This window comes from Poecilia mexicana, unplaced genomic scaffold (genome assembly GCF_051168715.1).
Source record: "Poecilia mexicana isolate PSO_F unplaced genomic scaffold, ASM5116871v1 scaffold_17, whole genome shotgun sequence".
In the NCBI taxonomy this organism is placed as follows: domain Eukaryota; kingdom Metazoa; phylum Chordata; class Actinopteri; order Cyprinodontiformes; family Poeciliidae; genus Poecilia; species Poecilia mexicana.
In genome coordinates, this window is record NW_028263386.1 from 23,522,524 (window position 1) to 23,546,768 (window position 24,245).

Below are 24,245 nucleotides of genomic sequence, written 5' to 3' on the forward strand. Positions count from 1 at the left end.
ACATTTTGTGTCTAAAAAAATTTTTTCATAGAAAAACTAAGTTTTGTGAAATTCAGAAATTAAGAATAATAATAAAATTTTCTACTAAAATTTGAGTTTTGTCGAGCAAAGTATTGACTTTCTTGAAAATATGAAAATTTGAAATTAAAAAATTGGCAAAGTGTTTGAAAAAAGTGCAGTTTAAATATAATTCATATAAATAATATTTATTAATAAGAGTGATACTTTATAAAAACATTAGAGTTGAATGATTGAAACTTTATTTTGTTTCTTTCTGCATCTGTACTTTTTATCTCATTTTTAATGTGTTTTATTTTGATTTTATTCTTTTTAGTTTAATTCTATTTTTATTCTACAGCAAATTTGCAACTTTTCACACTTAAACTTATTTGTTTTCTTCTGAAAAATGTCAGAATTTTTTTCTAGCAAATTTTTGGCTTTGCAAACTTAGAAATTGTGTTTTTCCTTAATAAAAAAGGAATTATTTCCCTTTTGTCTTATACTGAAGAATAAGCTGTAAACCACAAATATCAAACACAACTGCAGTAACTATTTAAAAGTATAATTTTGTCTATGATAAATCCATAAACTGAATCCCTCTCACTTTTGAATGGAATTTCTTAAAAGATTTTCCTCGATAAAGGATGTACTTGTAATTCATAAAGCGAAATATGACATTTGTCCACCAGGTGGGGTAAGTCCAAGTTTGGATAGAAAAGCGCATGCGTGTTTTTTTTTGTTTTTTTTTCCTTGTTATTCAACAAACATGTCTGCCTCCTGTCTGACGGCACTCAGGGCATCTCTGACAGGTAAAACCTTTTTATCCTTAACTGGTATACATTCAGGACAGACAATATACTTTTTTTGTATTAGGACTAGATATTACCAGGGTAACATAATTTATCTTGTATTACTTTCGTAGCTTGTTTGTATTGTTTTTAACTGACTTAATTCCTGTTCCTGCTGTAAACATATTTTTTGCTGAAGAAACCGTGATAATGGATTTAGCGCAAAGTTAAAACACTGGATTCGTCTTCCAGCTTTTCACAGAGGTTCGTGCCGGTGGCTCCTCGTGCACGACGCTCGTCTGACCCCGATAGTGTGTCACCGTTTGCGGCTTCATGTCTCCCCCACCGCCGGGCTGTCCAGCTCCAGGACCGAGCCGACACAGAGCTCCGACGCAGCCGACAAGGTTGCAGACAGACTCGGTCAGGAAGAGCCGGAAGGTCCGGAGTATATCCCCAGGAAGAAGGCCAAGAACCCTATGTTGAAGTTAGGATATGCTTGGTGAGCACTTCCTGTTTATACCTCACGTAAAGACGTGATTATTTTCCCCAAATATTTTACGGAGAAACGAAGAAATCGCAGTTCATTCATCATTAATAGAACTATTTGTCCATTTTTCTGTGACATATTAAAAAATATGCTAATTCAGCCCACTCTCCTCCCTGTCTGGCCATATGGATAAAAAGCGGGGCAGAGAGAGAAAGATGATGTCACAATAACAAATTTTGCTGGATGGTAAATTGTCCCTGAAGTTATCGAGGTAAACGATAACGATATTTTTGTTTTGAGACAATTTTCTAGTATTATGATAATTGCATGGTAAGGCAACAGTACATTACAAAATAAAACAAACATACATTTATTAAATGAATTAAGTCTCTTTGAACAAAATTATCCTTCAAAAAAAGGGTTAAAGGGCCAATACACCAGACTGAAGTCAATCAGTTTTTGGTGAAAAGAGAAAAACGATAACTCATGCAAATGGAAATTACTAAGCTCGTTTTAATTTATCAAGCAATTGATTTATTGCCAATGGCTGCTGGCCTACTAATCAGCTGCTTCCATTTGAAAAAGCAATACATTGTTGCCACGTTTACACATCATTACAACTGTCTGATATCCCAGATTATCACAGTAGCTTCAATGAGACTTTTGCAATAATGACAATAAAATGAAAAAATGAAAAAAGATTTCAATATTGGTTGATGGCCTAAAATTCTGCTGATTAGTTTGCATCATTTCTTTGATAACATCTAAAATAACTGCTGTTGCATCGGTTCTACATTGCTTTTTCTGTTCATGCTGTGGATTGCGACCAGTTTTTATTTACAGTAGGAAGAGCTTTTGTTTTACAGTCGACACACTATATCTGAAAGTTTGATTTGATCTGCCTGGTAGCTTTAAAGAAACAAGTGGCAGACAGGAAGTAGGTCATTGTACAGAAATGGTCGTTTCTGGCGAATTTGACAATAGGAAACCTCACGGGCTTGACCAAAAATATCTCCCCTCTACTCCAGGATGATCGGACTCCCTGCAGGGATCATCGGCTTCGTTCTGGCCAAGAGACAAGTGGACAAAAACCGCCTGAAGCAGCTGAAGGTCAGACAGAGGATGAAACGATCCAACGAGGGCGAATACGACGGGAGCCGATATCGCCAGCACGCCAAGCTGGACCGGTGACGTGTAAATCCCGTCACGCCCCAAGAGACGCGAGGACTTCTGCCTAAAGCCACGTAGAGAAAAACTGATTTCATGAAAAAGCTACATGTAAACAATAAGCACTACCGGGTGTAAACAAAAGGAAACAGTTTATTTCATATGACAATGCAAACGTTATCTTCAGGAGCGATGTGTATTTACACCAACTGTGTGGTCTTTACATGCTGAGTGTTTGACACTGTTGCTTTAATAAAAGGATTACATGCAGCAGCAGCTGGGTGCGGTCGGGAAAAATCAGGTTTTTTTTCTTCTTTTTTTTTTCCCCCCCCTCCAGCTGAAACATTTCACTGGTTGTTTGGGAGGAGACTCCACCCTGCTGGCTCAGGGAGGAGTTCTGACCTGATCTGACTGAGTCACAACAGGACATCTTATATAATGAAGTAGTTTAAGAAAAAAAAATTGCCATGGATTTTGCTTATATTCAGATCAGTAAGTTGATGCAAAAAAAAAAAGACAGCAGCTATCTACAGTGAATCTCATACCAACACACCCCTGTTAAAATGCCAAGTTGTGTGACAGAAAAATATGAGCTGTTATTTCGTCTTTTTTTCCACCTCATGCGACATACCCTGTGAGATTCAACTGGAAAACAAAACGCATTATGAGGAAACTCCAATCCAAGGCTGTATAAACGAAAGAAAAATTAGCCTTTGGTCACAATCCAAAAGAACACTCCCACAGTGAGGCACGGTGGTGGCAGCATTATGTTCTCAGGTTGCTTTTCTTCAGATAGAAATGAGGTTTTTGTTAAGGTGGAATTATGAACAATTCAAACCTTCAGGTTGCCTAGGAAGCTGAAGATGAGGGATCTTTATTTTTGAGCATTTGATGTATCCAGGGCCGGATGTACGAGGGCCCCTAAGGTTTACCTTCCATTAAGAAAAAAAATTAACGCAAATTACAGTATCAATATGAATGTATTAACGGATGCATTGTAACTCAATACGTCACAAAGCCAATAATTAAACATTGTTCCCAAACAAATCGACAATAACTTATCCAAGATATGAATATTGTTTATACTCATGGAAACCCCACAATATTAATACAAGTCACCTAATTTGGGACAATGAGTTTTATATAATGTATGATGTTTGCAAAACATTCATTCATTTAAAAAATAAATTGGGAGGCGCCCTCAAACTGTAGCCCTGGGCTAGTGCCTCTGTAAACCCTTTATAAACTATCTCACGATAAATCTAGAGAACATGTAACAGATCTGCAGAAAACAGTGAAATATGATGGCAGTTACGTTATATTTTGTAATTTATTTATATTTTTGTTTTCCAACCGAATTCTTGACATGTGGCGTATTAAAAAGGTAGGAAAAGTTTTAAAATGGATCTATAATGCTTTACTTGATATAAATGTGGCATTTAAACAGGGGTGTTTATCATCACTAGATGACAAGTGCATAGTATAAATATGTATATTACAAGTATAAAAGTAGTTTTCATAGCTCCCTACATGGTAACAAAAATCTGATTGAGCCACTTGATTCTTTCCCTGCATTGGTTCAATAGCTTAATAAATGCTGTGATATATTTTTATATTTTAGTAAAAAAAAAAAAAAAAAAAAAAAAGGTAAAAGTTGTAAGAGAAAAAAGCAATGTTTTGCTTTCCAGCACCCATCCGGAACGCGCAGCCTCATTTGGTGACGGATCCGATAATCTGCAGCAGGAACAGGAAGATCTGGACGATGTCCACGTAGATGGACAGCGCGGCAAAGACGTACTCCTCTGGACTGATGGAGTGCTTCCTGTTTCCTATCAGGAGCTGAGTGTGATATGCCAGGAACTACAAACACACACAGATGCATTAACAGCAAGACAGTAGGAAGGCAGGGAGTAAAATCATTTAAAGGAAAAAAAGAAACACTCACCAGAGTGAACACTACGGCTCCTATCGCCGCGTACAGCATGTGAAGCCAATACATCTGCAAGACAAGCGTCAGTTAGGAGAACCTGAAGCCCGATAGGTTCTGCTTATGAAATCTTTTTTTTTACCCTGACGTAAACTCAGACTCACATATTTGAAGGAAAGCACGATGGCTGTGATTATGCCGGTCACAAACATGACAATCCCGAGGACACAGAAGAGGCCCTGGCACTTTGTGAAATCCACCTGGAGGGTGAAACCAGAAACCGGCCGGTTAAAAATGTGTTCCTGAAGCAGCTTCGTAAAGCAGAAACACACACACACCTTTGTCTGGAAACAGAAGACTGTGACAGCGATGCACACAACAGCAGTGATTCCGAGAGCCAGAAACACAGCTTTTGTGTTGTAGTAACTAAAACCGAAAAGAAACTGGATTAGTACTCAGGATAAAAATGGGCTTTTACTGTTTGGTGTTTTTTCTTACCTTGAGATAGTTCCAGTCATGTAAGACAGAGCCAGAGTCTGAGACAGAGGGGGGGAAGAATATAAAAGGATGAACAACAATGTACTGTGAAGTTTTTATAAACGCTGGAGAAACTAACCGATCATAAAACTAAAACGTTATTTGATTTGTAAAAGAAAACGCTTGCTGAGTTTGTTCACATTTTGTCACGTTACAACAACCTTCAACTTATTTTAAGATTTTTTTCTATTTTTCAACAAACACAAAGTTGTACATGGTTGAGAAGAGGAAGAAAAATTCAAGACAGTTTGACTTTTTTTTTTTTGAAGATACAATCTGAATGTGTTGTTATCCAATAGTTTATTGCTGCTCTGTTTTGAACATCTAGACACTGAAACCTTCATTTCTTCTTTCCAGAAACTCAAGAGGTTTGAATCTGAACAGCATTTTTTTTTCCCCAAGTGTTTTGAAATGTTTATTTGAATCCATCAGTGTCTTATCTCTGGCTCAAAAATAATAAAGAACTTACAGCTTTAAATAGAAATGTAATAACAAATGCTGGTTTTATCTGTTTGTTTGTTTTTTTTTACATGTAATAAGTTGATTTCCCATGTCAAATACCAGTGATGCTATTTTTAGATATTTTTTTACACTAAACTGGAAACTATGTGCTTCCCAAAATTTTCCACAAATTGCCACATCATCCCCTGAAATCACACAGAAAATTGGATTCTTTAAAAATGACATCAAATTTCCTGAAGCAGACGTTTATAAAAATTCAACGTTTTTATTTTATTTTTTTAAAGGTTATGTAACATTTGCGGCTCTAAACGAGCGCTGCTTCGCTGTACTGAGGGCAAATATGGCATTCAGATAGCATTCACAATCGTGAATATGTTTCACAAACAAAAATGTGCAACTTTGTGTTGTTCTATTACACTAAATTCTAAAAAAAAAAACTAAATCTATACAGCCATATGCAAAGCACAGTCAGTCTGGTGACATGGGAGAAAAGAAAGGAAAAATTGTGGCCATGACTTAATGACTTGTGGGAACGACTTGTTTAATTTGTGACCACAACTTAATTATAACAACTCATGGTGACGAGTTTTTTGCTTTTTTTTCTCTTGTCGGCAGACGATCTTCGTAGTAAAGTGACAAAATGTCACGTCGTTTCTACCGATGTGGCACCGCTGAGTGAGAGAGCTGCATCATTTTGCTGGTTGAGTAGATTAAACGGAGATAACGAAGCAAAGCTCAAACTGTCAGCAGGGAGGCTGCTGCTGAGTCACGGCTAAACCTCTAGCATGAAGGCTACGCTGGTCGAAGAACGCTGGAAACCTTTACGTAGAGCGCTTCTACGGTTGAATCTAAGAATAAACTCTAGGTCACTCCAGGAAGGTGATTCCTGTTTCTGATGACAAACTGTGAGAAGATGAACTCACAAAGATCAGCAGCAGAATAATGTTCCATGGGAACTTCCTCCTGAAGAGGTAAAAATGTAAACAGGGCAGCTTTAGTACTTAGCGGTTATTATTTACACGAATGTTTATTTTCCTATAAAACTCACCGTGGGCCTTTACAGCAAACCAACACAAGGTGGGTGATGAAATATACAGCACTTTAAATTAAACAAACACAATAATTAACATTCACTTTTCTTCCAGCATACTGCTTTAAAGCATGGGAAAAAAAAAAGAAAAAAAAAAAAAAAAGGAAGAAAGGCTTACTATGATGCCCAATACACAGCCTGGTTTCTCCTTACAAAATCTCTGACCGGTGAACTGTGGGGAAACGGAAGCGGTTAGCATTAGCATCAGGTGACGCTCCGATGGCGATGAACAATAGCTGCTGATGCGTACTCACACGAAGGTGAATATGGCAACGATGGCTGTGGTGACGAGGAGCTGGGAGGCCAGGATCATGTAAACCTGAAACACAGAGAGGGAAACCATTCTACTGCAGGCTGGAAGAGCAGCCAATCAGAAGAGGTCACGCTTTGTTTTACAGAAAAAAAAAAAAAAAAAGAAGAAATGAAGTAAAAGTTTGCGTGAAGCGGTGTACAGTGAAATTCATCTGACAACATGAAAAACGGCACTTAGTATCATCCATAAAGAAGTATGAATAATATAACGTCCTGTTAATGGTTTGTTGATGCACTTACAGCACTTAGTGTACGATACCGTAACTCAGTGCCTATTGTAGGACCACTGTTCATCAGCTTTTCATGGTATTACAAGTATTTTCAGTTTTGGACATGAAACTGTACAACATTAGCCAGAAGAAAGAAAAGTTGGCAACTTTCGGGTTTCTCCCAGTGTATTGTAAGCCATCAGGCTTACAATACACCCCCACCAAGCTAAGCATCATTTATTTGCTTATTATACTTTATATATATATATATATATATATATATATATATATATATATATATATATATATAATTCACTAAAGAGATATACATCTCTTTGGCAAAAGTTTTTTTTTAATTATTTTTATTATTCACACAAACTCAATAACCCAGACTTTCATTAGGATGAAACAACTACAGTACAAAAAAAAATCATATTTAATTTAATTGGATTTTTTAAAATGTTTTTCATTTTTGAGGCCTTATAGTTGGTGTTTAGGTGTTGTTAATAACGTCTTCCAAAAACACATAATCCCCTGGTCGCATTTTCAAATTTCCTGTCAGCTTTAAACATTTTTAACTCAAAGACATGGCCTCGCGTCCCTACCACTGGGCTCAGCTCGTTTTAGACTTATAACAAAACAACAACTACTTTTTATATTTTCGAAGAGGGGTCACATATATTATCTGAAAATCTAACTTAAATAAATCTAATTAGAATGCTGAAGTTGATTTAGAAGCAGCAGTTCTTATTTTTGCTTTAGACATAAAGCAGGAAGTTGCTTCTGGACATAATTCAACAGAAAGAAGAGTTTCAGGAAGTCCAACAAAACAAGACTCACTCGCAGCAAGGAAAGCTTAAAGAGAGTTCAACAGGTGACAGAATTTTTTATTTCTTCTATACTCATTCTTGATTGAAATAGGAAGAAAAATAAAATCTAAAAAAAAAAAAACATCAAATTTGTGTCACTGCTGGACTTTCTTGCTCCTCTCCAAAGCAATAACATCTCGTAAACGAGCCAAGTTCCCTTGCACTCCATTTAAAACAAGCGTCTGAAGAAAAGCAAAGGGAGTATCTACTATTCTTTCGTCTAGAGCTGGAGAGCAGCTGTGTGGAAAACGCTGCGCCTACAAAACAACATGTTTGCGTAAAACAGAAACAGCTGCGGCTCGTCAGACAGCCTGGCCTGGCCTTCCTCACCCGTTCCTTACCTTTCTGATGAAGGCATGCCGAATGCTCATGTCGTCCCAGTTGCTGCCGCTCGCCGCGAACTCCTCGTCTGTTTTATTCACGGAAAAGAAGAAGAAATAAAAAGAAAAATAATGTCACTAAAATCAGAGATGAAAGGAATGCACTCAGATCAGATCACAACAAAACATGTGACGCAGCTGAAAACAGCGTAGTTCAGGAGAACGGTTTAGAATAAAGCATTCGTGTGCTACAATGGCCCAGCTTGACACACGGAAAGCGATGCTGATTCCTCTGTTGATTCCTCTTCTTATTTCCTCTACAATGTCCTCCAGCCAAGAATGTTGAGATATGAGGGCCGTTGTAGATAGAAAAGAAAAAGAACAAATTTCCACACAAACAACATCTGAATTTTTATACAAGGATATTTGAGTTTGAAAGTAAAAAATAAATTGCAAGAAAAATTTGTAACTTTTGATATTAATCTCAGAAATTTTCTAGAAAAAAGCATGCAAGTAAAAAATTTTAGACTTTCGGAAATTTTTAAACTCAGAAATCGCCCAAGTTTTTTTTACAGAAAATTTCTAAGATCAATCTCACCGTTTCTGAGTTTTTCTGGAAAATTTCTGATTTTTTTTTTTCTTTTTTGCCAGAAATGTACTCCTCTGTTTTTTCTATCTACAATAGCCCTAATATCCCGTCGTAGCCAAGTGACCAATGACATTCGTGCTTCTGAAATTTTGCTTGGTGGTTGCTATTGAACACGAGAAAGTAGAAAAACGTTGGTCTTTTTGTGGCCGTCATGTCCCGTGTGTTGGCTTTCAACGCAAGTGGTAATCACTTTCTGATCCCTGTTGAGACCGCTACCAATGATAGACACAGAAAGCTAGCTAGCCTGTTAGCAAGGGTAGATTAGCAGTTAGTTTCAGACTGCAATGAAGATACATGCGTGCAACTCAAAACTTTTGCCTGATAGAAAAGTCCTGGGGAAAAAAAACATACATTTACAAGAATATATGAATATATAAGACCTGTGATTAATGTTCTATTTTAATTTATAAATTTAAGACATTTTAAGACTTTAAAGGACACAGTTTCAACAAGGTTGCTTTGTGTTGCTGATAAATTGTGGACAATTTCGAAGAAGTAAAATGCTTTGCATGTTCTGCAGGACAACAGTAAGATAAACGGCCCCTTACCTGAGCTCAGAACCCCTGATGGGATGGTGGGGGGCATGACTGGAGGCATTGGTGGTGGGGCAGGGTAGCCCGATCCTGGAGGTCCTGCAGGGTGAGGCTGTCCTGGGTACGGAGCGGCAGGATACCCCGCTGGCTGGCCCGGGAAGAGAGGGGCATTTGGGTCGCTTGGATAGGGAGCGAAAGGCTGACCCGGCTGAGGACCGCCATAGGAGGGGAAGCCATAAGAAGGTGGAGGCGGGTAGCCCCCGCCCTGAGGTGGGTACATCGGACCATGGGAGTTCTCATACCCTGGAGGGTAGTCTGACCTGGACATGACGCCTGTTGAGGAGGAAGAGGAATCAAAGAATCCTCATTGTAGTTTGTTGTTATTTTTTACACTGTGGAGGTCTCAGAAAATTACGACTTTATTCTGATTATATCCTCATAATATTCTGGTAATATCATAACTATTCTTGTGATTAAAAAAAAAAAAGTCTTATTTCGTCACAGAGTTGACCTGAATTCAAAGTCCAAATGAACAGAAGCTGTAAAACACACTTGTCAAACAAGATGGCGGTCAAGCTGACATCACTCTGAAATACGAAAACCCAAACCTTAAAAAAAAAAACAATCAACATTTCCAAGATATTAAATCTTGAAAAACAAAAATTCCATAAGATCATTAACACCAAATTATTGTCCAGTTCTAGACCTGTGTGATGCTATAAAAATATGGTACTGCAATGATGTTGATAGTGAATAAGCCAAATTTAGCACACTACCCTCCTCCTTTATCATGACCACAACATCTCCCACCCTCTTCCTCTCATATATGCTTTATCAGGAGGGGGAGTTCACTTACACAGCAACTGAAACTACCTAGTCGAACTTCAGCGACTCTTTATATGTAGAAAAGTTCCTTTCTGGCCGACGTTCATGTGCAACTAGAAGCAGACTGTGCTTCGCTCCTCAGACCTCTCTTCTCTGTCTTTAGAGGAAAGCAGAACAAAGTCCGGCCTTAACGAGAAGGCCTGTAACCCATCAGCCTGGTGGATTCCCCCATGAGACCCTGCTACATTATTAAGACACTAATAATATCCTTGCTTTTCCCTACGGACCAAATTAATCATGGAAATCCAAATACTTAGATATAAACTGATAAAAAACAGAGTCCAACTCAAGCCCAGCTGTGTGACTGTGTGTGTGCGCGTGCGTGTGTGTGCGTGTGTGTGTAAAGATTTTATTTAACACTTCAACAAGCTGAGCGACATCCTAATGGATGTGGACACGAATAAGCATGTGGTTAATTAAAAACACATGGACCTCCAATAAAATCTTTTAAAAAAGGGGGGGAAAAATTTAGCAAAGCCTGAAATATCATTTAAACTAACAAGCAGAGCCACCTATTAAAAAGAACAGATTAGTGGGTGGTTTTCCTATTTACATGTTGGCGTCTAAATTCATTTTTAACAGGGCTTTTAGGGGGAAAATACACACACACACAGCTGTCGTGACATCACGGTGCACTGCCAGGCAACCACCGGACACAAAACAGTCGCTGGAATTGGAAAAGCGCGGTCACAGAACAAGCTGCAGAGCTGCAGCTTGTTCTGGTTGGTTCCTGGAATCAGACGGAGAGGAGCGTCAGGTTTCGCTTCTAGACGAGTTTGAGCAACAGGGCGGAGCTTCAAACTTGTTGCAAACCATATCAGTCAGTATTTCATGAGGTTTTCTGTCTTTTTTTTTTTTTTTTTTTTTTTTAAATAAAAGCACCACAATAAGCCGAAGTCATGTGGTTCTGAGTCATGATGACTCGGGAACAAGCGAACGTGCAACATTTAAAAGAAAACTCTCCTACTTCCCGTCCAATAAAATCCATTTCCTCAATCTGATTAAATATTAAAAAAAAAAAAAAAAAAAAAGATCAGCCATGTTTCCTAAGATTATTAAAATATCCAGTCAAAACAATAATCTTTAAGGCTACTGTGTTACAACGTCGCATACAAATGATTCTGGTGTGGAATAATTGCTAAAACTGTGTTTAAATTTAAGAAAACGTACAGAAATAATTTTCCAATCAACTACAAGTAGGTTGGATTATGGTTGTTGTCGTTACACGTTTGTCTACAGACTCTTGGAGATTTATTTAAGAAAAATATCCAGGAAAGATGGCAATGTTTTTATTGTGATGTTGCTTTAGGCATAGAAATAAGAAGCACATGCTTCTATCTACACTTTAGTTGCCATTGACAGGAACTTAAATTTTGCTTGAGTATTTCTGCACTAGTTTTGTCCTTGTTTTTTATTAAAGCATTTTGTGTTTTTCCTATTTTTTTTTTTTTTTACATGTGTATGGAAAGATTAAAAATAGCCTAAATTAATAAATAAATCTGATCTTTTCAATATTTGGAAAGTGGCTATTTGGAATGACAAAATGTCATCTCAATAGTATAGTTACTAATTTAACGGATTCGTAAGCAATTTAGGAAACTAGTTACCAATTTACTAATTAGTAAAACAGGAATCTATTTTGTGTTAAAGGTAAATTAACACAGGAAAAATTTTATTTTTATTGTCCAGGTTTTTAGCTATAGCTAACAAACAGCTATAGAGAATTGAAGTTTTTTTCATGAATGAGGAGTAGCAATATCTAAGGCATTAATGAAGATGTTTTTTTTTCTATAACCTGAATTTACATTTCATGTCAAACCAATTAGTGTCAAATTTGAGATTCAAAATAAAAAGTTTTTCTATCAAATTTCTGTGTCACAAACACTCCCCAGCTTTGTTGGGATGTTGTTGAAGTAGTTCTTCTCTTACTCGTGTACAATTTTTGGGTACTCCACCCACCTCTGTGTCCTTTATGGAGTGAACTAACTAGGCTAAAAGCCTTTATTTTCTTGTTTTTAAGCCATTCGTAGGTGGATTTACTGGTACCTTTTGAATAATGGTCCTGCTGTATAACCCCCTCAGAGTCAGAAACTGATGAATGGACGTTCACCTTCAGGATTATATAAATAGATGCTATATTCTCCCCCAACTCAGGCAAGTGGACTTGTGGTTCCTTAGCTGTCACAGGTTCTTTTGTGAATTCCTGGATGAGTTTTCAATGTGCTCTCAGAGTAATACTGAAAGGTCAGTGAGGCCAAAGACATTCACCACTCCTCCATGTTTTGATGATAATGGCTCTGTAACTATTTTCAGACTGACAAATGTAAATTTCATTCAAATCTTTCAGCCTATTTAACACCGTTGGATAGGTCCACTTATACACATTTTATCCTACAGATTAGGTAAGGGTAATTATCAGGACTGGGTGCAGCTAGAGAAACCAAACTCATCTTTCAAAATACTGTTTTTAATCTCAGGTAATTCATGGTTTAGCATGTTGGGTACCTTTTTAAAAGTGAGGTTTGGAGAGGTTTTTTTTTTTAATTTGATGAAAATTATTAGAAAATTACATGTATTTACTCAAATTATATCTGTTTGCAATTCTTTCAAAAATAAAGATATTCTGCTAAAGTGTTGTCTAATCTAAGACTGGGATCAGCATACTGGCTCAGAGTCATGATGTCATGACTTACTGTGGCTCTTTAGGAAACCAGCCCTATTGTTTTCACAAAAACCAGTTCTATGAATATTTGAGTCCAAACGTGTATCAAAACCAAAAGGTACGTCCCGTGTCAGGGGAAAACGTTGGTGGAAAACAGATAAATTCACACAAGAAGCAAAATGAAGCCATTAAATCTATTTCACAACGGTTTCAGGAAAGGAGACTAAACAGCTGCTGGTCGAAAGAATAACATCTTAAGTGACTTTATTTTGACTGAACCGTGGGACAAAAACATGGCTGATAAAGTTTGAGTCGGAAGGCTCGAGCGTCCTCCTCCATCCTGATTCGGAGAGCCAAACACGAACAAACGAGCCTTTCAGGTGAATCACTGAGGCGCTGTTCGCTCTCTCTGTCTCTCAGAAAACTCACCATATCAAAATTGACTCCACCGTGAATATGCAGCCCTAAAAGGCCCCATCAGCTCCCATGGAAACTACGAGGTTCAACTTACCGAATTATGAAGCGTCCAGCTGCTTCTTATATTCCCACAGTTTGTCTCCCTCGAGGTGCTCACTTCCGGTCCTTTTACAGAAGAGACAGGTCGCTTTTAAGCCCTCGAGACAGAAGCAGTCGGGCAGATGTGTAGCAACAGTGACAAGGTTTTCCACGAACTGTGGAGCGAGGACGGCTGCTGGGTGGAGTCCGGAGGAATCTGTGAAACACACCCAATACACACCCGCAGAGGGAGCAACAGGGCCTCATGTTCGACACAGGGTCAGTTACATTATCACTAGCAGGTTTGTTTCAGAGCAGCCCACCCTGGTTTATTCCTTCGTTGACCTCCAACAGCAGTAACAATATTCCTGACTCTGATTTCTTTTTACTTTACGCTTCGATTTGAGTCATTCTAAGTATAAACCTGTGAATCTATTATTACTCTATAGTTTATGCCATGTTGTAATTAGGCTTAAAATCCATCAAATACAATTTAAGGCTTCTGGATATAGGGTTATATGACTCATCACCACCCAGGGTACAATTCCACTAGGGGGCGGAACAACCACTCGCCAAACAGGCTCTGTAATGCTACTGTAACATTACAGGGTAAAGATACTGAAATCAGTTTCTGATTTACATATACATTGTTTACATTTGTTCATCTGTAGCTTAAAATATTAAATTCTTGGACTGGCTTTTAATTCACTTTGGATTAAGACAAACATAATAAAAACATAATTGAAAGACCAGCCTGGGATAAATTGTTTAATCAGAAGGTGATTGAAAACACAGTTGTGATTTATGAAACTTTTACCCTACTTATGTCTTAACCTGAGCTGTAGCTCTGTATGTGGGAATATGACATGCTCATTTCAGTTTCTTAGGCAAATGCAGTTGCAAAACCCAAGTGAGACATCGTAGTTGCCATGTCTACCATTTAAATAAAATTAATGTAAAGAGAAATGCAAGTAATTTAGCAGTTTATGCATTGTTTTTCTCACTGTTTAGAACCTGAAGTTTATATTCAAATTACTGGCACTATGACATCAGTGTGAGACTGACATCAGAGTATGACACTGTGGCATCATGGAGACAATGTGACATCACAGAGGCACTATGACATCATATACAGGTGCTGGTCATAAAATTAGAATATTGTGATAAAGTTCATTATTTTCCATAATGTCATGATAAAAATTAAATTGTCATATATTTTAGATTCATTGCACACCAACTGAAATATTTCAGGTCTTTTATTGTTTTAATTTTGATGATTTTGGCAAACAGCTCATGAAAACCCAAAATCCCTGTCTCAAAAAATTAGAATATTATGAAAAGGTTCTCTGAACGAGCAATAAAAATAATCATCTGAATCAACAAAGTAACTCTAAACACCTGAAAAAGATTCCTGAGGCCTTTAAAAACTCCCAGCCTGGTTCATTACTCAAAACCGCAATCATGGGTCAGACTGCTGACCTGACTGCTGTCCAGAAGGCCATCACTGACATCCTCAAGCAAGAGGGTGAGAAACAGAAAGAAATTTCTGAACGAATCGGCTGTTTGCAGAGTGTTATATCAAGGCACCTCAGTGGGAAGTCAGTTGGAAGGAAAAAGTGTGGCAGAAAACGCTGCACAACGAGAAGAGGTGACCGGACCCTGAGGAAGATTGTGGAGAAGGGCCGATTCCAGACCAAATTAAATTTTCATCTCCATAAAACTTTTCAGCAGATGGAAGCATGAAGTGCTCCAAAATCTTCTGATAGCTGCTGCATTGATCCTGCCCTTGATAAAACCCAGTGGACCAACACCAGCAGCTGACATGGCACCCAGACCATCACTGACTGTGGGTACTTGACACTGGACTTCTGGCATTTTGGCATTTCCTTCTCCCCAGTCTTCCTCCAGAGTCTGGCACTTTGATTTCCGAATGACATGCAAAGTTTGCTTTCATCTGAAAAAAGTACTTTGGACCACTGAACAACAGTGGTCCAAAGTGCTGCTTCTCTGTAGCCCAGGTCAGGCGCTTCTGCCGCTGTTTCTGGTTCAAAAGTGGCTTGACCTTTGACCTGGGGAATGCGGCACCTGTAGCCCATTTCCTGCACACGCCTGTGCACAGTGGCTCTGGATGTTTCTACTCCAGACTCAGTCCACTGCTTCCCCCAAGGTCTGGAATCGGCCCTTCTCCACAATCTTCCTCAGGGTCCGGTCACCTCTTCTCGTTGTGTAGCGTTTTCTGCCACACTTTTTCCTTCCTACTGACTTCCCACTGAGGTGCCTTGATATAACACTCTGCAAACAGCCGATTCGTTCAGAAATTTCTTTCTGTTTCTCACCCTCTTGCTTGAGGATGTCAGTGATGGCCTTCTGGACAGCAGTCAGGTCAGCAGTCTGACCCATGATTGCGGTTTTGAGTAATGAACCAGGCTGGGAGTTTTTAAAGGCCTCAGGAATCTTTTTCAGGTGTTTAGAGTTACTTTGTTGATTCAGATGATTATTTTTATTGCTCGTTCAGAGAACCTTTTCATAATATTCTAATTTTTTGAGACAGGGATTTTGGGTTTTCATGAGCTGTTTGCCAAAATCATCAAAATTAAAACAATAAAAGACCTGAAATATTTCAGTTGGTGTGCAATGAATCTAAAATATATGACAATTTAATTTTTATCATGACATTATGGAAAATAATGAACTTTATCACAATATTCTAATTTTATGACCAGCACCTGTACACTGACATCATAGAGAAAATGTGACATCACAGATACACTGTGACATCACAAATACACTGTGACATCACAAGGGCACTGTGATATCACAAATACACTATGACATCACAAGGACAGTGTGACATCATAGATATACTGTGACATCATAAAGACACTGACATCGCAATGTCACACTCTGATGTCACAGTGTGGAACCGTGACACCAGAGTGCGACATTCTGATGTCACAATGCCTCCTGCAAGGTCTTGGTTTCCCTCAGAATGATGTACAGCATGGAACAAAACGTGAAATCTCACTCATGAATGGATGTGATCAAAACATTTTTTTTAATCTTTAACCTAAAATGCTAAACACATCACTTTTGATGAGCGCATTCCTGAGACTTTGACATGCTCCACAAACCCTTTTATCAAATTATCTGCCTGTCGTCTGGCCTGTGGTGTAGATTTTTTACTACAAGATTTTTTACTAAGTTTATTGTAAAAATTTTACAATAAACTTGAATGAAACAAGTAACAAAGACAGACCTTTTTTTCATTTTCTTCTTGATTTATTTAATAAATTTCAAAATATGTGAATCTGTGACAACTTTTATGTTTGATTTACCAAAATGTAAAAATTCACCTAACAAACAGAACCATTCAGAAACTCAAAGACTCGTATCCATGCACACTTGTAAACTAGAATCCAACGCATATCAGATCATCTAATACGTAGGCACGGTTCCGGACAGTTCAAACAAATCTCAAGACGAGCCTCTTGGTGAGAGTGTATTTGGGCTCTGGCATCTGCTTATTGCGTATCATAAAATGGTTGTTGACCTTCCTGTTCACACGCGTTAAGACGGTGAGTATGTCATCTCTCTTTGGGCTGTAAATAAATCAAGAAAAAGACAACAAATAAAAAAATTATTCAACCTGATTTATACAACGTAACAACACACCACCAAAACATAGTCAAGAAGACCAAGGTTGCTCCAAACCTGGAAAACTGGAAACATTTTAAAGTAGATTTTTCTGGACTGCTTTCTTTGCGCAAACTGGCTAAACTTTTACAAGTGGACACCAACTATGTTCAGGGTCAGCAAATGGCAGGTCGGGTTCTGTCCACCATTTTGCGCCTTAATGCATAGCTTAAAACCAGTTATTTCACTTCATCCCTTACATCTACTACTTTTCTTTAAGACATATGTTTTTATGTGTAAACTAATGGCTGACTTACAGACTGCTAGGTCACTAAAAAACTGTTTCCAGTGGCCTACTTAAGGAGTGTTAGAAAAAGTTTATTAAAAAGATGAAAAGAGATTGAACAGAAAATATTAACCAATGCATACCGACATGTATTCATGCTAAAATTTGTTTGTTTGGTGTTTGTCATTTTTCCATAAAGATTAGACTCACCTGTGGCTTTAAGTGTTGGAAATATTTTTTGTTTTTTGTGGGTTTTTCTTTTTACATTTCCTAATTTTTCCACAGACTACTCCATAAAAAACAAACAATAAAATCACAACAAATGACAAATTCAACCTGCATTAAGTTGCTTAAAATCCAACTATGGCGGTATCACTCAAAAATTATACCGGGCCTTTGTGTGAACTGGAGCGAATACTTTACCACAATAAAACCATCTCACCTGTTAGCTGCATTTTCCAGCTCCTGGCAGAGTACCTGGATGTATATGGAACCCTTTTCTGTGTGCCGATAAGCTTTGCTGTAAGGCACTGTGGCCATGCCAATCAAAATGTCTCCATCCTTAGAAGGACAACTTGCATCCGAGAAGACAGAATCGGATGGCGTCTCTTTGGATTGCTCATCCTGGTTTGTCTTTTGAGTTGCCGTCAGAGGCACCTCGTCCTGACATGCCTGAATGAAGAAGAGCTTGGGCTTCCCAAACAAGGAGGGGACGTTCTTGAACAGATCAAACAGATTGTCCAGTTTCACTTCCTTTCCATCAGTGCCAATGATGATGCCTCTTTCTCCATGGGATAGCACACACACCACCTTAGAGAAGATAAGAAGGAAGGGGCGGGGAGAATTATTCTAAGGTGTATCATCTCTAAGTTTGAATTGGATTTAGGTAAGTTTAGCTTAAACGGTAACAACTAATCAAATAAACTTAGAGGATTTGAGTTGTGCTGGAACAGAGGAACATCCAGCTAACAAATCTGCAGCAATTGTGTGATCCTATCAAGTCAAAATGGACCAAAAATCTCTCAGGAATGTTTCTTGTTTACGGAATTAAAGCTGCAGTATGTACATTTCATTTGAATTTTTTTTTAATTGTTGAAACTGGCACTATATCATTATAGTATGGTATGAGACGGATAATCTGTGAAAAAATTTAACTCCTCTACCTTCTCAGCGCTGACTAGAAACAACCAATCAGTGCCAGGAGGCGGGTCTTAGCGCTGTCAGTAGCAAATGCACAAGGACCCTTCCCTTAGCTCTGATTGGTTGTTTTGTCGGCACATTTCTTCAAAAGGCAATAGCAGCTTAGGGAAGAGGTGCAGGAAACCAATCTTTTCCCAGATTACCAGTCTTGTAACAAACTGTCACGACATGGTGAAAGTTTTAACAAATATGTAAAAATATATATTTTTTTCTTATAAAAGTTACATTATTGACATTAAAGGCAGTTCTAAACAAGGGGGTTTACCTTATACTAGTAAGATGCACCTAATAAAATTAGTGATGTGAGTGTATGTAATTTATACAATTTAAAACACATAAATAAAAAACTGTTGTATGCAAGAAAAAAATCCCTTACCAAGGCATCCTCTTTAGAAAAATCCCTCTTGCTCAGCTCTTTGAGCGTCTCTGTAATCTTATCAGCTGTCAGGTTTGTGTGTATGATTGGAACAAAGCCGAAGCGTTTGAACAGGTTGCTTAGATTTTCTGCGTCACATAGAAGAAAAATCCAAATCAAAGCACATTTAGATTCATGACTGCAATATGCAACACATGAAACTTAATGCAAATGCGTAAATCAGGACAGAAAGTTATTAAAAAAACTAGAAAAACCTACCGTCGTCCATTTTGCTTCCAAGACGTTTTCTGTATTTAGAGCCCGTGAAGTCCTCATTGCTGATGATCACACAATGACCTCGAGGATTCTGCGTCAGACTGTAGAACTCGTCTATCTATAGGACACAAGCACAGAGCCAGCTGAGACAAAGGCCTGAAAAGAACGAACAAATGGTAGAAGAAGCAACTTGGATTGTTCCAAGTTAATTACGTCTTCAGATGGCATCGTTTCCTGTTGTGCACTATGATTGTTAACGCCTCCTCCTGGACCTGAAAGACAAACAGACATAAATTGTATTCATTTATTTTAAATACAGCAACATAAAACACATCTTTGTGCTTTGCTCTTTCATATACAAGCACTCTGTTTTCCTGGCTAGTTCCTTTAAGCTAAGTTTAAGTAGCTTAAATAAACTTTTAGTTTAGTTATTAGAATGACTTTCACAAAATCATGCGTTTCCAAAGTAATGAAGGTTTTCCTGGCTTTTGCTCCAAATTGCCTACGCCAATATTGTGATTAAGTATAACTGGATATGTTCAGTCTCTCCAATGCCACGTAGGAAGTAATAATTTAGGAATATGTTCTGGATTTTGGGAACTTGTTTTTACCCGTTACACCAAAAGTCTTCTTTGGATTGGGCCTTCAAGTCACATGTGGCATCTCTGGCTTTGGCCATACGTGAGTTGAGTGACAGAAAATCGGAAAGTAAGAAACTTTTGACCATGAAGAGAAAGTTATTCCTTCTAAAATGATCAAATCTCCAATTAGCCTCTTACATTGGCTAACTGTGTTTTTCCATCCGCAAAGTACAATACATTTAAATTTCAAGGGTAACGCTTTCTCCAACACCACGGTGGAGCCTGCTTTAAAGGGCATTGAGGTTGTTCATTTGCAATTTGGATGCATTCAGAGTCACATTGGGAATCTCTGGAGCCCTAAAGTCCTGGTGGCAGAAGAGAACTGTCACTTTACAGCCCATTAATGGAAACGTTGGAAGACTGTATGTCAGAGCTAAATGCTCCCCGGAGTCAGAGGAGATGGATGCATTGGTCGTGTTCGCAAAGGGTCCAAATGACAGAATAAGGGACTATATTTCCAATTTTGCTGTGATAAATAACTCTGACAGGCTTGGACGTTCTGAAACTCTTGGTTTCATCTGTTGCCGCCATGTTTCTTTTCCTCCCTCCTCTTTCCTTCCTTTTAGCAAAACAGATCAAAATACAGCTTTAGGTTTTTCAATCAATTTCTTTGCTAACTATTAGATTCTGAATCAGCATTACTTACCAAAGTTCTTAAAATTAATTCATACCCTTGCATTGATAAGTTGTCTGTACTACTAATCTACAGACTCTGTATATTTAGATTATATTTTGTCTCTTTATAATCTTAATAAACAGTAGCTAAATGTCAGCCGACTCATAATAGATTAGATTTTTATCATTAAACTACTATTGTTCTTATCATAATCCTTAAATGACATGTTCATTTGTTTCTTTTTTATAAATAATCCAGAAAAAAATTGACATATCCCCAGATTTCTCTTTTAAAATGAACATCTTACTGCACAGAAAGAGCGTATTTTCAGATTGTTTTTGAAAACCACAAGGACCAATTTGACATTAAAGTCATTTTTAAAGTCAATGACACCTCACTAATTCCTACTGTAGCAACTAAGCCTTTGAAATGACAGGCCTCGTTTCAAGGTTGGTAGCTCTCTGACTACCAACCCTGAGGCAAAACTAACAATCACAAAACTTGTGTCACTGTGCTCATGTTTACCTGTGGGAGGGAGTCTGTCTTTGTACCCTTTGACAGTTTTTGCCAGCGGTACATTATCGGTGTTGATCATGAGCTCGTGGAGTTTATCGACGTTGTTTTTAGAGATCAGACCTGCCTTCTCCATTTCAGCAAACACATTTAAAGCTGTCTGTAATATTCAGAGAAAGGAAGATTTTTTTTTTTTAGATTTTCACAAATTTTATGAAAACTACAAAGCCCCAGCCACCACCAAGCCTGTCACAACAGAAAATTTTGGTGGACGATAAATTATCTTAGACATTGCTGCAATAAACAATCATATTGTTGTTTTGAGATCGTTTTCAAGTGTGTAATAATGCAACGACACATTTTCAGTCTAAGGCCAGCAAGCTTTAAATTCTAATGTGCAATTAACACTGGAACTTTACATTTTAAATATCCAAAAAAAACTAAACAAAACAACAGAAAGATTAGATATAATAAAATGTGAAGTCTCTGTAAACAAAACAAAGTTCTTTAAAACAAGATTCAAAAAAGAGCTGAGACCGACTGAAGACTTTAGAAAGAGAGAGAATAGAGAAAAACAATAAATCATGCGATTCAAAATGATGGGAGCTCATATTAATTTATCATGTGATTAATCGAATAACTGATTTATTGTGACAGGCCAACATATCACTGAAGTACAACATAGAGATTTGAGGTAATTATTTGCTGTTGTGTGGGTGTGTTCTCACGCTGCTCTTGTCCAGTTGTCGTTTGGCAATCTGATCGTTAACTAGGAACTTCAACGTTTCCACCTTATCGTCGGTCAAATCCTCGTGTATTTTGTATAGCATCAACCTTGGGGTGAGAGCATACAAGTTCAAATAAAACAAAGTTGAAACTTATACAGCTCTGTTGTAACGTCTGGAATTCGATTTCAGTATTTTCTTTCTAGGTCTTTGTGTCTGTTTTTCTTTCTCTCCTTTCTTAAATCCTTCATTTTGTATTTTTTCTCTTGGCTTTAGTTCCTTCCATCCTCCCTTCATGTCCTCCTTTATGTGTGCCTTTCCTATCTTTCTTGTCCTTTCTTGAATCTTTTTCACTTTCTTTGTTGTTTTCTTCCTTCCTTGTGGCCTTTTGATGTTTTTCATAAGACTTAGACTTATTATATTGTTGTTGCACAAAGGCACAACAATGAAACTGGTAACAAAATGTTGTCACCTGGCCACCAGAAAAAAACACAGAAATATCACAGGTGTGCCTTTAAATACATAATTAAATATACAAATAACAATTTATTGCTAAATATATATAACTTGGCATCTTCAGACAGTCTAAGTGTTATTCCTCTTCCTTTCCTTCATTTTGCCCTTCCTTGTATCCTAATTACTTTGTTTCATTTTCTCCTTTCTGGTGTCTTTCTCGTTCTTTCTTGTGTCATTTCTCCCTGATGCCCTTTATAGGATCCTTCTTTCTTTCCATCCTTTCTTGTGCCCTGTTTTTCTTTCAATCGTTCTGTCATTTTTCCCTCTGGTCTTCCACTTCCATTTCTTCTTCGTGTCTTTTAAAGATTTCATATTTAGTTTGTGTCAAAAGCATAAATATCTGCCATGGATGCATGGCAAACATCAGTGTTTCCAAATTTAAAATAATCGTAAAGGCCTGAGAGCTTGGAAAAGTTCATTATGGATGTGCAGGAACCCTGCACCTCATATTCAAAGTAACAAACCACAACCTGATCAACACTGCTACATCAGTACTCTTGTTACCTGTATTCAGACAGGTAGGCAGGACAGGCGTCAGTTTCCTCCCTTTCTCTGCTGTCACTCTCCAGCATGTTGAGGAGATCTGCTCGACGGGTGGTGCGGAACAGCTCAGCGAGGAATGTACTGTTCAGGAAACCTTTCTCCTCCAGTTTCACGAACAAGTCCCTTGCACACTTGATCTGCAGGATGAACAACAACAAAAAAAACACACAAATAGATGATGAGAGAAACTTCAGACACACTTAAGATCTCCAAACATGTGCCGCTCACCTCCTCAAGTTGCTTTCTGTTGATGACATCGCTACACAGGAAACACAGCTCGGCTACCTCTCCAGAGTCCAGGTCGTCGTCAATCTGAGCCAGCAGTAGCCTGTTCATCTCAGCTGTCAAAGCTGGAGCTGCTGGGGATTAAGATTACAAAAGAAATAATAATAATAAAAAAACATAATCAGAGAGTATCTGTAAAAAGGTCCCAAAAGGAAAATTGTCTTTCATTTCCATCAGACTGATAAATTCCAGCAAGTGAGGACTCTACTGACTCCCCTTTTCTGTGATGAATGACTTTAGGATTTTTTTTAGTAACTTCTGACTTGAACTAACTCTTTGGTATGCTCCTAGAGAAATTACATGGAAATACAGCACAGTTAAACTGGAAAGAAAAACAGGAGTACTTCCGTGTTAAAGCAATTAACTCCATCATAGTAGACAGAGGCTGTTAAGGATTTTTGTTTTTTTTGGTATGTAACTTGATTATTTTTGTACTTCTGTTAGTGTGTCTTTAAATAAAGGGCAACGAAAAATGTAGTTCATGACTGATCAAAAAGTAATTTGCTAATTTAAATCAATAAGACATTTTATGTTTTACATTAATATTACACATATAACAATTCAGCTTATGTCATAATGTCATCACTGAAAAAAACAAACTTTAAATTGTTCTTACTAAAACAATAAACTATTTCAATGATCGAAAAGGTTTTCACACCGCATTACGTATCATTGCCTGTCATGACCTAAGTTTTTAAGAACTTTGTTACCCCAGGAGAGCTACGGTGGCGAAGTTTGAAATGAACGAAGTTTAACATACTCACTGAAGCCGACGGCTGACAAGGTCAAATAAAAGCGTCGAAAAGAAGAAAAGTCTCTTCAGAAGTTGATAACTTGGTGGGGGGATTTCTTCTCGAAACAAAAACACAAAGTACCAAATTGGGTGGTGGTTATTAAAGCAGCTTTTCGCTGAGTGAAATGCGTTTGTTTCACTTTCAGAGGAAATGAGCGCATGTTTTGACTGAGCGGTAAGCAGAACGTCATTATCATTCAACATTGTGATGCCTGCCGCGTTTTCTTCAAACTACGTGACGCTTTCGTTCTTTATTTTTTCTTTTTAATTTATTTATTCTTAGAAAATTAGTCTACGACAACTTAGTTTAGAATGCTTGGTAAGCGCTCATAATATTCACCGAAACACTCCAAGCTTTTAATGTTAAAAGTACTATCTGCGTTTCCTTTATTTTTTGCGTTGCGAAATCAGCGGGGCAGAGGACGCAGAAACGTTCAGTAAGTACGTGAAGTTCGCCGCCATGTTGTGAGT

At 37.8% G+C, this 24,245-nt stretch overlaps 3 protein-coding genes across 6 annotated transcripts; 1 reads left to right on the plus strand and 2 right to left on the minus strand.

Moving 5' to 3' along the window:
• Positions 1-595: 595 nt before the first annotated feature.
• On the plus strand, positions 596-2,739 carry si:ch73-71c20.5 (PNKD metallo-beta-lactamase domain containing). The gene is made up of 3 exons (XM_014997596.2): positions 596-809; positions 1,041-1,287; positions 2,304-2,739. Exons 1-3 carry the CDS (start codon positions 611-613, stop codon positions 2,464-2,466), a joined length of 609 nt encoding a protein of 202 aa, XP_014853082.2. The 5' UTR covers positions 596-610; the 3' UTR covers positions 2,467-2,739.
• tmbim1a (transmembrane BAX inhibitor motif containing 1a) lies at positions 2,576-13,604 on the minus strand. Its single transcript, XM_014997595.2, has 12 exons — positions 13,409-13,604; positions 9,366-9,683; positions 8,190-8,257; positions 6,713-6,777; positions 6,577-6,630; positions 6,417-6,467; positions 6,292-6,331; positions 4,868-4,905; positions 4,708-4,795; positions 4,534-4,629; positions 4,388-4,441; positions 2,576-4,302 (listed from the first exon to the last, which is right to left on the minus strand). The coding sequence occupies exons 2-12, from the start codon at positions 9,676-9,678 to the stop codon at positions 4,153-4,155; spliced, it is 1,017 nt and encodes a 338-aa protein (XP_014853081.2). The 5' UTR covers positions 9,679-9,683; positions 13,409-13,604; the 3' UTR covers positions 2,576-4,152.
• Positions 13,605-16,649: 3,045 nt separating this feature from the next.
• On the minus strand, positions 16,650-23,940 carry casp8 (caspase 8, apoptosis-related cysteine peptidase). Of its 4 annotated transcripts, none has more exons than XM_014997594.2 (10): positions 23,742-23,940; positions 22,925-23,052; positions 22,658-22,833; positions 21,641-21,746; positions 20,925-21,072; positions 19,356-19,414; positions 19,146-19,260; positions 18,888-19,015; positions 17,754-18,121; positions 16,650-16,991 (listed from the first exon to the last, which is right to left on the minus strand). In XM_014997594.2, exons 2-10 carry the CDS (start codon positions 23,030-23,032, stop codon positions 16,856-16,858), a joined length of 1,344 nt encoding a protein of 447 aa, XP_014853080.2. In that variant the 5' UTR covers positions 23,033-23,052; positions 23,742-23,940; the 3' UTR covers positions 16,650-16,855. The 4 variants fall into 4 exon arrangements, with proteins under 4 accessions (XP_014853080.2, XP_014853079.2, XP_014853073.2 ...); XM_014997593.2 differs by having other exon boundaries at positions 22,925-23,055; XM_014997587.2 differs by having other exon boundaries at positions 23,746-23,939.
• Positions 23,941-24,245: the final 305 nt, after the last annotated feature.

Excerpts from the sequence above, each read along its gene's own strand:
- tmbim1a (XM_014997595.2), bottom strand. The coding sequence starts at position 9,678 with ATGTCCAGGTCAGACTACCCTCCAGGGTATGAGAACTCCCATGGTCCG. Across the intron at positions 4,796-4,867 it reads ATGACTGGAACTATCTCAAG|TTACTACAACACAAAAGCTG; the intron begins GTAAGAAAAAAC and ends TTTCGGTTTTAG. Across the intron at positions 4,630-4,707 it reads TCTTCTGTTTCCAGACAAAG|GTGGATTTCACAAAGTGCCA; the intron begins GTGTGTGTGTGT and ends TTCACCCTCCAG.
- si:ch73-71c20.5 (XM_014997596.2), top strand. The coding sequence starts at position 611 with ATGGAATTTCTTAAAAGATTTTCCTCGATAAAGGATGTACTTGTAATT. Across the intron at positions 810-1,040 it reads ACTCAGGGCATCTCTGACAG|CTTTTCACAGAGGTTCGTGC; the intron begins GTAAAACCTTTT and ends TTCGTCTTCCAG. Across the intron at positions 1,288-2,303 it reads TTGAAGTTAGGATATGCTTG|GATGATCGGACTCCCTGCAG; the intron begins GTGAGCACTTCC and ends CCTCTACTCCAG.
- casp8 (XM_014997594.2), bottom strand. The coding sequence starts at position 23,032 with ATGAACAGGCTACTGCTGGCTCAGATTGACGACGACCTGGACTCTGGA. Across the intron at positions 21,747-22,657 it reads GCCTACCTGTCTGAATACAG|GTTGATGCTATACAAAATAC; the intron begins GTAACAAGAGTA and ends TCTCACCCCAAG. Across the intron at positions 21,073-21,640 it reads GACAACTGGACAAGAGCAGC|ACAGCTTTAAATGTGTTTGC; the intron begins GTGAGAACACAC and ends TGAATATTACAG.